This window comes from Morone saxatilis, unplaced genomic scaffold, assembly GCF_004916995.1.
Source record: "Morone saxatilis isolate NCDOM2014 unplaced genomic scaffold, NCSU_SB_2.0 Contig1, whole genome shotgun sequence".
Taxonomy (NCBI): domain Eukaryota; kingdom Metazoa; phylum Chordata; class Actinopteri; family Moronidae; genus Morone; species Morone saxatilis.
In genome coordinates, this window is record NW_023339651.1 from 11,827,127 (window position 1) to 11,838,403 (window position 11,277).

General features: G+C 46.9%; 1 protein-coding gene across 1 annotated transcript in view; it reads right to left on the reverse strand.

Moving 5' to 3' along the window:
• Positions 1 to 355: 355 nt before the first annotated feature.
• prr12a (proline rich 12a) overlaps positions 356 to 11,277 on the reverse strand; it is a gene marked incomplete in the record, with an annotated part of 16,375 nt that continues 5,453 nt past the window's right edge. The window contains 12 exon segments of the mRNA XM_035658072.1: positions 356 to 1,727; positions 1,929 to 2,024; positions 2,446 to 2,577; positions 3,096 to 3,193; positions 3,695 to 3,814; positions 3,986 to 4,455; positions 4,748 to 4,881; positions 5,103 to 5,219; positions 5,515 to 5,999; positions 6,254 to 6,950; positions 7,106 to 7,330; positions 7,612 to 11,277. Of these exon segments, the coding sequence (XP_035513965.1) occupies positions 1,593 to 1,727; positions 1,929 to 2,024; positions 2,446 to 2,577; positions 3,096 to 3,193; positions 3,695 to 3,814; positions 3,986 to 4,455; positions 4,748 to 4,881; positions 5,103 to 5,219; positions 5,515 to 5,999; positions 6,254 to 6,950; positions 7,106 to 7,330; positions 7,612 to 11,277 (6,375 nt within the window).

Genomic DNA, 11,277 nt, shown 5'->3' on the forward strand with positions numbered 1-11,277 from the left:
AAAGTGACACCTTCACAATGCTTGTCCAACCAAACCTCATAATTATTAAAAACAAATTAACATTAAATTAAAAGGAAAATCAGAAAATCCTCACAGAAGTAGGAAACATGTAATGTTTCATCAATAGTTGATTGAGTTCAGCTGTACTTGTATATACTGCTGGATAGTTTAATTTATAACAAAACATGACATTTTAACAGTACTTCATATGCTTTGTCTGTAAAAAATGTGTAAAGTAGCCAGTTAATAAAGCTGAAAGATAATTGTAGTGGAATAAAAACAATATTTCCTTCTGAAACACACACTCTCTCACACACACACACGCACTCTCTCACAGTAGGGAAATGAAACACCATTTGTTCTTTGCAGATTTTATTTGTTTTTCAAATACAGGAGAGTTAATGTACAGAAGGACAAAGAATTTCATCAAGAACTGTACAATATTTACACGCCTTTTTTTCCTTTTTTATGGAAAATTAGATTGTTTTCAAAATAAGTCATAGTATGCACAAACATCAAAATGATAAAAATGAAATGACTATTTCCTCTTTAAATATTACTTATTTATACTCCTTCTTCCCACATGGGAAATGGATAGTTTACTTCTTTTTCTTTGCACCTGCATGACTGATGGCTGAAATGAAGCACAACAATGTTAAGTTTCAAATAGATTTTCCCCATTCTCTTCTTTTTTTCTTGTATTCCTTTTTTTTGTTATTTTACACCCACTGTGGTACACCCAATACTTCTGTCTCAGTGTCCGTTCTTTTGTATAGAGGGGAAGACGGCTTGGATATGTGGGTTACGATTGTACACTGAACCTGCGGGAAATAAAAAGGTATTTAAAATGTTAGGGCAGCAACCCAGCGCTTGTGAGAGTTTAAGTTAAAAACCTCCTCATATAAATAATAAAAATGTGTTTATATATTATCACACAGCTGACTGGTGCTGCCCTTCACATAGCACAGGATGAGAGAGAGAGAGTGTTTTATTATCACATTTCATGTTTCTATCCATGGACGAGTCCATGTTCACGCTGCTCATGGCACACTCTACACGCAGTTTTTAAAAAGCATTCTCACCCTCTTCCACTCTTTTCAAAAGCCAACAGCTGATGTTAGTCTTCAAAAAAATAATTTATGTAAAAACTAAGTGGTAATAGTTTCTCTTTGAACTATTGTCTTTATGACACACAGTTAACAAGATGTCAGTGGCTCCTCTGTTGACTTGGCGCTACGGCTCCTCCTCTTTGTCCTTCCGCCTTGCGTCGCTCCCTTTTCACCAACAGTCAATTCCCTCTTGACCCATCAGTGACCCCTGATCCGGTGGGGTCCTTCCTCTCTCACAAAAGTAAGACATTTCTTTAGTCATTGATCAACAACAAGAAAAAGAACAAGAGGCCAGTGTCCGAGGTCACATGAACAGACCCCCTTGTGTTCGTCAAAGGCCTTCAAAATTCATCCTCAGATCTTAGAGATTTGAAGAGGGTCGGGGGGCTGTACAGTAGGATCCGATATCTTTCCGTTTTTTGTATTTTCTTTTTTAAAAATCCTCTTGCTTTGATTCATCCCGTCTCTCTTTATGCAGTTGCCTCAGGCTTTGGTGCTGAGTGTGAGCAGCTCGATGAAGGAGCTGAAGAGGGTGTCCAGCCAGCTCTGGTTGGCCATGCACTGCTGCACCACTTCCTCTTGGCCCGGGTCCTCAGCTGCCTGCTCAATGGTGTTGGTCTAGAAAAGTGGGACAGAAGCACACACGATTGCAATGGTGAGACTCAAACCAGGGAAAAGAAAGCATATACAAGCTGGCATTGTGTAGTCTAGCATGGCATTTGTGCTATTTCTCATACAGTATATTTGAGGGAAATGGCTTAAAAGTTAATTCAAATTTTTTACTATTAATGTTACAATACTAGAAACGTGTTTGCTTACCTCTTTCTTGCACTGTAAGAAGGTGTGGTATTTATAGTGATGCAGGGAGTGGTAGAGACTGTAGATCCGATACGAATCGGCTGACAGTTTAAGGTCCTTAAAAAAGAGACAAAGAAAATGATGAGATTAAGATACGATCAGTTTTATCAAAAATATAAAGCTGCAGTGAATATTAATATTGCAGTTTCGTGTGAGAAAGAGTGAAAGTGTAGCAGGTTTGGAAACTCGCAGCAGGTGTTAAGAGGGGAAGCTGGTACCGTTTTACCCCCCCCCCCCCCCTTCACTGTTCTTACAGTAATGGTTAATTTTGTTGACGCAGTGGTTTCGGTGTCACCCAGAAAGAATCACCTGGTTTATAGGCTAAAAATCTCCCACAACGGTCCACAGAGGTCCCGATAGTGTTTGAATGTGAGACGACTCAAATAAAATGAGACAGATTTTTAAAATACATTATATTACATAATTATATTAAGAGCCCACTGACCTACAAAAGACTCTCTCACACACAAACACTTACCTGTGGTTTAGGCAGGGTCTTTTTGACTCTGTTGAGGGTCTTGCGGTTATAAGCATCCCCGCTTAGCCGCACCCTCACCACTCCTGAGTCCAGGGGGTCTACAATGATCTGTGGGTAAGCATGCAGGACCTCCTGTCATGAAAGGGGCAGAAAAAAGGAGGTTACAATTCAGAAGCTGACACAGGGAGACAGACAACTAAATATCTTGAGAGAAATGTTAAAAAAATAAAAAAATAAAAATAAAAACTTGAGACCGTGTCAGTTATTATATTCATCACCAATAAATCTTGTCTCTAATAAATATTTAGTATATCTAATGTCAGAACCCAATGCCATGTGCATTTACAATGAAAATTAAACATAAAATTACAAAAGCAGCTAACCCTCATGCAAATGTTTGACATTTTAGCATTATAAATGACTTCTTGTTTATTGACTAATCAATTAATGTACTGTTTCATGAGTGGAATCCATTACATGAATGACACAGCTTATAAACAGTTTAGTATCGCTCTTATAGTGTGTCACCGGCATACTAGCAAGTTTCATTAAGGAAGCACCGCAATGTGAAATAAAAACTGAAAAGGAAGATGTATTTTTAGTCATGAGGACACGAGAGAGAGAGAAGCAGTACAATTAGTACAGATTACCTGGTGCTGAGAGCTCATGCTGACTCTCCTCAACAACCTCCTCTTCTGTTCGCTGAGGATGCTGTCAATCTTCCTCATCGGTGGGAGGTAAAGCTCATCTGGTGGCCAATCAAGGTAGAGGAAGTTTTATTAGTCATCATTCATGTAGCTGCCAATCATTATAATGCCAAGGGCAGATTCAAAGCGGCTCTTTCTGGCTCCTGATCTATCAGCATTCCCGGGGCTTCCCTTCAACCTGTCACACCTTGTTTATTTGGATTTCAAAACCATTAAAAGATTCCTCTTAATATGCTACAAAATTCTCTAACAAATCCCCTATCGTAAGGGCAGTTGGTCCAGCTGAACCTTGGCAGCAGCTACTTTGCAGTGGTGGCCATGTTTATTCACACTGACACTTGAAAATGTTGCTGAAAATGTCTGAATGTTGACATCTGAGCTGCAGTAAACATGCTACCAGACAGGTTGGGTTAGAGATGTTCTCTCACACAATACCTGAACTCTCCATTTCTGTCCCCCTATACGTCAGTAGATTTTTTTAAACGGAAAGCTTTAATTGGGAATGTGCCGAGGAGGCAGCGTGTGCTGTTTGCGGGCCTCACCATCTGTGTCCTCCAGCGCTTGGATCATGTCGGGGTCCAGGGCTGTGCTAACCAGCATCTCCACATAGCTCCTGAACATCTCCCTCATGGCACGGTTGTTCACTCCGCCTTTCACTGGCACTGAGTGGACGAGAACCAGAGTTTTAAACTACACAATGCCAACCTTCTACTATAACACATCATATAAATAACACCTGATTGGTTATTACGGCCTCAAATGTCAAACAAAATTCTATTACAATGACTTGTAATGGCTAAATGCAAGCACAAAGAATCAAAATGGCATCTCACTTTCATTCTCACTAGCTGCCTCCTCCGATGAGTCTGAGTCAGATGATGAAGGTATTTCCTTCAGCCACTTCTTCCTCTTCTTGGGCGGTGGCTCTGCCTTCACTTTGGCTGGCTTGGACTTGGGTGGGCGCTCAGCCTTTTCCTTCTCCTTCCTCTCCAGTGCCTTCTTCTCCTCCTTCACTCTACCTCGTTCTGCTGCTGCAGCACGTTTCTCCACTTTGTCCTGCTGCAGCTGTACTCGCTTCTCCTTCTCCCTCTCCTTCTCCGAATCCCTCTCTTTCTCCTTAGCTTTGAGCACGGCAGCTGGAGTCTCCTTCTTCTCCCGTTGTTCTTTTGTTGTTGCGGTTGCAGTCCTTGTTTTCTCCCTCTGTTCTCGCTGAACTGGTGGAGCCTCTCGTTCCTCTTTCTCAACAACTCTCGGTGGCACCTGGGTGGCAGGGGGGGAAGCCATTTTGGGGAGGGACTGGCGTCTGTGACACATGAAGAAATAGTTTTAGATGAAACTACTTCTGAGAACAGAATTTATATGTACTGCCAAAACCCTACAATTAAAAATGGTCTTTAGAAAATACCCAATGGTGATGTTTCAAGTATTTATAGCCTTTACGTATCTATGTGCAATCAACCAAGGCCATTTGCCTGGCACTAGGAGTATAGGGCCAGGAGCTCTTCCCCCAGGCCTGGTTCTAGGAGGGGGCCCAATCACAAATCTAACAAGTGTTTTAATCTGAATGGGATTTTTGATATGGCAAATACTGGTACCTGAGAGCAGGTGTGGCTCTGCGCCAAGGTCTCCGAGAGCAGACTCGGACATAGTCCTTCTTGTTGACATTCTCCAGAAACTTGACATAGATTCGCTGGTATCGCCTCTTGGCATCTCCGAAGTAGCCAAGGTACTGAGTCAGAAACATTATATATTATAATAAAGATTTAATTATACAATAGCACAACTTTTAGAGTTATTACTTTGACAATATGCTCTATATACACACATATATACATATATACACTACAGTAGTTTCATTACATGCTATGATGCAGCTGGGACTGTGAAAAGAAACCAAACCAACATGACTGCAGATGTGGTTAGATTACTGAGGGCTTGCTGAGAACTCACGTTGCTTGTGGCGCAGAACTGTCTCTGTCCATCTTTGATCTCTGGGCTGAACTTCTGCAGCAGAGCTTTCTGCACCCTCCAGATGGGTGGAGGCTCACGCCCCATCTGCAGAGCCAGCTGTGTCCAAACACATGACACACAGGTAAGTATAAAATGACATTTGGCAGTTACTGAAGTTTCAACTCATTTGAAAAAGAGCACCAACTGATTTTTATATTTTTTCCTTAGTTTTAACAATAACTTAAAACACTATTTTTTGTTTGTACTGACACCTACATATTAGTGAAATGTATTAGTTAAAATGATCTATTCTGTTTTTAATTGTTTTCAATTTTTGGCCTCACAAAGCACTTTGTAATTCTTTAACTGTCAATAGCACTCACACACAAAAAAAACACATTCTCACAAATACCTTGAGAGTTCGAATGTCTTCCACCCGCACCACAAACTCGTCCCTTTCTCTGAAGATGCCCTCCCCTCCACTCTCGCTCTCATCCTCCTCACTCTCTCCAGCGATGGCAGCATCTTCTTGCTTCTGGGCAAGGTGCAAAGACGTGATCTTCGGTGGTGGTGGCTCTTCGGGAGAGGCGGGGGACTCTGGAGATGGCATGGGAGACTCCTTCTGAGTTGAAGATGGGGGAGGAGGGGAGGTTGGAGGGGGAGTGACCGGCTGAGGCAGAGTAGCGGGTGGCGGAGGTGGCGAAGAGGGGGCGGTGGGAGCAACGGGGCTCGGAGGCTGGGAATTCTCCAGTTGTTCTTCTGGCGGAGGCAGGGGTGAGGGCAGCGAGAGGGGAGGGAGGGGGGAGTGAGAAGGTGAAGAGGATGATGAGGCAGGAGATGGAGGGACAGAGGGTGGTTCAGGAGTTGCTGGTGCTGGAGGAATCTCAGGGAGGGGCGCTGGAAGGAAAGAGGGGCAAGATTAAGGTTAATGTCAGTTTTACAGATCAATTTAACACAATGTCAAAACAGCCACAAGAATTTAATCAAATACTTAATAACAAATAAGTAATGGGGCATTTTACGAGACTAAAAATACAGTAATACCTCAGCCTGAGGGGGGGAAAAGTATTAATTTTAAGCTGAGCTGCAGAAAAATCAATGTGCAAGAAAATGGGACACGAGATGAATAAAAAGCTCATTCCAAGCCTTACTGTCAAGATTAGGGGCACCCAAGGTTTCCAGCTGTGGTTCTCTCTCCTCTGTGATATCACTCTCTCCATCCCCTCCTGTGCTCCTCTCCTCCTCCTCATTCTCCTCCTCTTTGTTCTCATCCATGTCTCTATCTTCTGGCTGGAGGATATCAGGCTCGTTGGACTGGGGCATGTCGTGAGGGGTATGCATGGTAGGCTGTGGGCTAAGCGTGGGGGGCTGCAGGGTGGGAGTAAGTGGGGACTGGGTAGGCTGAGGCTGATGCTGGGGAGGTGGAGGAGATAGCGGGGGCTGGATGTTAGAGGTCAGCTGAGGAGTGTCATACAGAGCAGAAATGGCTGAGGAGATGCTTTTCTGGAGGTCCTGGTTCTTTCCGACTGAGTCCTCCTCATCAGAGGAGAATGATGGCAAGGTCTCCAGGTTCCTCTTCAGCTCATCTTCCAAGCGCTTTGGGCTGGAGCAGTTGCCCAGAGCCAGACCCCCGTTCCCTTCACTGTCCCCGAACGGAGGTGGTGGTGGTGGAGGAGGAGGTGCGGGAGACAGTGGACGCAGACCCCCTGATTTACAGGGTGAATTTTCACCGTTGTCCGGTTCCATTCCTGGGGAGATGTCCAGGCCTGGAGGTCTCTTCCCTGTCTTGAGGAAGTCCAAAAACGAAGCAACAAAGCCAGCCTTGGACTCAGAGTCCTTCTCATCGCCCTATAATACAAAAGAGAGACTTTCACTCAAATACCACCACTGAAGTAGTGAACTCTGCAACTATTAAGATAATAAACATTAATTAAATCAGTTTAAATAAAGCTTTATGAAACTTTTTTTAGCATTCTTTGTTACATAGCAAGAATAGCGCTTACTCTGTCCTCTAGCCCCTCTTCATCCACTTCACTCATCATCTGGTTTTTCTGCTTATTCTTGTCCTGACTTCTGGTGCTATCAGTGCTGCAGGGGGGTCCAGGACTTAAACCAAGGGAAGGAGCGGAGCCCACTGAGCCGTCCGATAAAGCAGGTTCCGTGCCAGACAAAGAGTCCGTCCTCAGCAAGGCATCGGAGGAGGACAGGGTACCAATTGGTAACTTGATCTAAAACAAAAGAAAGAAAACAGTAAGATTTAAAGTAAATTTGCCTCAATGTACAGATATACATTACAAAAATTTTGAAAACAGGATGGGACAATTTAAAACAGAGCCTAAACGTGACTAGTCTGAAAAGAAAAAAAGGCAGTATGAAACAGAGATTGTGAAAATTAAAGAGATTATATAGCCATAGCTAGTATTTTATATACATTTATGAGCAACACACGTGCTTAAATAACAATTTGTCTAAGAATTTCCAAGCCTTTTCTAGACCGAATGCCACTGACCTTCAGAGGTGGAATAGGCTCGTGTAGCTGCTGTTGGGGCTGGTGATGGAGCTGCTGTGGCTGCTGCTGATGGAGGTGATGGTGGTGCATCTGATCCTGCTCCTTCCCGCTCATTTCCATGTACATATCCTCCCTCCTTCCTCCTCTACCTCTGCTTCCGCGGCCCCGACCCCTACCTCGGCCCTCCACGCTGAATCCCCCTCCGACTGTTGTTCCACCCATCTCCCCCATCATCCCTCGTGGAGTGTAGGGCTCAGGCATTGGGCGGATGCGAGGTCTGCCTCTTGGCCTAGGGGGACCCTCTCTCTTGGGTCTAGTGGGCTTTCGGCCCCTCTTCTTGGGTGCATCCTGAGGCAGAAGAGAGTGTGAACCCATAGAGGAGTAGCCAGAGGAGTGGTAGAAGTCGAGATCGCCCATTAAAGGGCTGAGAGACCCACTTCCTCCTCCTCCCTTCCTGCAGCTGGACACCAAGTCTGGCAATAGGTCTGGGAGCCTCCGGCTATTTAACCGGATATCAGCTGGCTGGTCAGCTTTATCCTCATCATCTTCAAACTCATATTCTTGAGCATAACTTTTCTTAGGCAGTGTGTTGGGGTCTCGACGTTCCTTTAACAGGTGAAAAGAACTGGACTTGAGAAGCTTCTTGGGACGAGATGAGCAGAAAATGGGAGATTGGAGGCCTCCTGAACCAGCTCCTGCGCTAGTTCCTCCAGGCCCGGAGGACATCTTAGCTCCAGGGTTGTTTGGACCAGCAGGATTGGAGCCCATACCCATAGCGGGGGCCTGGGACTGTATCAATCCTAGCTGTTCAGTGTTGACAGTGGAAGGGAGCTCATGGGTTTTAAGAGAGTCTAGATCCAGAGTCATGGTGTTATTGCTGGGTTCTTCCAGGCCATGACAGTATGGTTCATAACCCTGATCTCCACCATGGTGACCCATCATGTCATAGCTTGCTCCACCACTTCCCCCTGCTCCACCTGCACTCTGTCCAGCTTTCATGGAATCCATTCCCTCTTGCCCAGTGTGGCTTTCATTCATCTCCTCCTGCCCTGGTCCTGCACCTCCAGCACAGCTTGACTTGTAGTCCTCTGCACAAAACATGTCTTCCATTCCTGGAAAAAAGGAGCGGTCCTCATCCTGAAGGAGGGAGTCTGGGAAACAGATGGAAGTGAGGGGAACAAAGCGGTTACTTTGTTGATTCTGGTCTGCTTTCTCCACTGGGCTGACTGTGTCAAACTGGTGCTGCTCTGAGCGCTGTTGGTCCAGCTGGCTCTGCTGAGGGGTGAGCTGGGATGACAGTGGCTGTGGGTCAGGCTGAGACTGGGAGTGGCCTGAGCCAGATTGTGAGGGTATATGGTGAGGGTGGGGTTGGGTGTGAGGGTGATGAGAGTGGGTTTGTTGGTGCTGAGAGCTGGGGTGCTGCTGTTGTTGCTGCTGCTGCTGCGGGTGGTGCTGTGAAAGGTGGTGCATGTGAGACGGGGTGGATAAGCCAATATCTGGCTCAGAGAGGAAGGAGTGGAGTTCAGAGGCTGAGTGTTGCTGTGAGTGGTGGTGGGAAGGGTGCTGCCTTTGCTGCTGCTCCTGCTGCTGTCTGTGGCGTTCGCTGCTACCTCCGCTCCTGCCTCCGCTGCCTGCTCTACCGCGTCTGTCCTCTGCAACAGCTACGTCTGTGCTGGAGGTCTGAGAAAGGGAGCGCTCCAGCATGTCCAAGGAAGACACCACTGAGCTTTGTTTAACCTGGCTCTGCTCATGCTGATGGGAAGGGGGCCCGTGGTTGTAGTGAGCCGCTGCCACCTCCAAAGCCTGGGACTGGAGTTGAAGCTGGAGCTGGGTGGTTTGGGACTGAGACTGAGCCTGATGTTTACTTGAGCCAAGTGCCCCACCAGCACTTTCCATTACAGCTTGCTGTTGGCTAATAGAGTGCTGCTGTTGTTGGGGATGAGAGTCCATTTTATGGTGCTGTTGATGTTGTGAATGAGAATCAATTTTGTGGTGCTGTTGGTGTTGATGGGAGTCCATCTTCTGGTGCTGTTGATGCTGAGGGTGTGAGTCCATTTTTGGATGTTGCTGATGTGGTTGGTGGGAATCCATTTTGTGATGCTGTTGGTGTTGCCGATGAGAGTCCATCTTGTGGTGCGGTTGATGAGGCTCCAGTTTGTTGCGGGTAGTGTGGGACAGCACTGACTGGAGCAGGTGTGGTGGCTGACGAGATTGATCAGTGGGAGAGTCCATGAGGGAAGCAGCAGCTTGAGACTGGGAATGCTGTTGCTGGACTTCGGGTGTTTTCCGAGGGTAAGGGATTTCAGTACGCTCCTGTGGCTTCTTTTGGAGCTCCATTTGGGTGTGGGACGGTATCTGTGTGTGTGAGGACACATGCTGACCATGTGAGGAGTGTTGGGGAGCAAGGGAGTGCTGGGTGTACGGATCACCCCGCCCATAGTGGACTACCGAGCCTAGGTTGTCATGGTGATGGAGATGGGAGTGCACTTGTTCAGCACTGCCTCTCCCTCCACTGCTCCTGCTGCTTCCAACAGACCTCTCATTCCTTTGCTGTTGTTGCTGTTGATGATGGTGTTGTTGATGTTGTTGCTGTTGTTTCTTTAGTGACATCTCCAGCTGGTTTTCCAGCCCTGAGATGGACCCTCCAGACCCTGCATTACCTACTCCAGCAGTAGATGTAGCACTGTGGGTGCGTATGACACTCTGAGGGTGATACCTCTCCTCAGAGGTCTTACCCATGTCATAGCTCAGCCCTTTTCCTGAATCAGTGGTTGGGGGCACTGACTGGGGCTGAGGCTGTGTTTGTTGGGATGTCTGTTGGGGTTGTTGCTGAGGATGGTGATGAGCAGCCTGGGGACCAGGACTTGCTTGGGCTTGCAGTAGGTGCTGGATCAAGAACTCATCATCATCATCTACTTCCTCTTGGGATCTCTGAGAGCCCACTCCTAGCATGGAAGTGTCTGCTTTTGTTTTGGAGGAGGTGGAATGATAGGACTGAGGTTGGGAGCTCGGGCCTCTGGTATCAGGGTAGCCCTGTGGGGAGGCTAGGAAGGTGGGGGAGAGAACTGAAGAAATGTATTTATTAGACCCTGCACCCCCTGGAGATTGTGTGGGGCAGGTGGGCACTGGGGAGTGCAACCCTGGACGGATGATGCCCGAGTTGCCTGATGGAGAGGGGCTGGAGTCTGGAATATGGTAAGACCCTCCACCACTGCCACCTCCACCTCTCTCATTGGTCATACTATTTCCCGCTCCTCCACCTGACCCAGAGTTCCCATTTCCTGTGCCGCTACTGCTTCCTCCCCCAGATGCTCCACTACCTGATGAACCACTTGACCTTAAAAGGGCAGGGGAGTGACCTGGGGCTCCATAGCCTAGGGATGGGCTTCCAGCTCCACCCAGAGAGGATGGAAGTGATCCATAAGCAGAGTCAGCTCCATATATATCAGTGGAGTATGACTGGCTTCGCCCTCCTAAACTCCCATAGCCTTTCCCACCTGTACCTGAGCTCAGGTCTTGGGCTTGTGGTGAACTGAAGCCTCCATAGGACTGAGCCAGGTGGGAAGTAGGGGGCTGATTAGGGGAATATGACTGTGTCTGTTGTTGGGGTGGGGTCTGGCCCGTAAGAGCAGAGGTGGGGGTCTTCACTGGGGGCACAGGAGAACC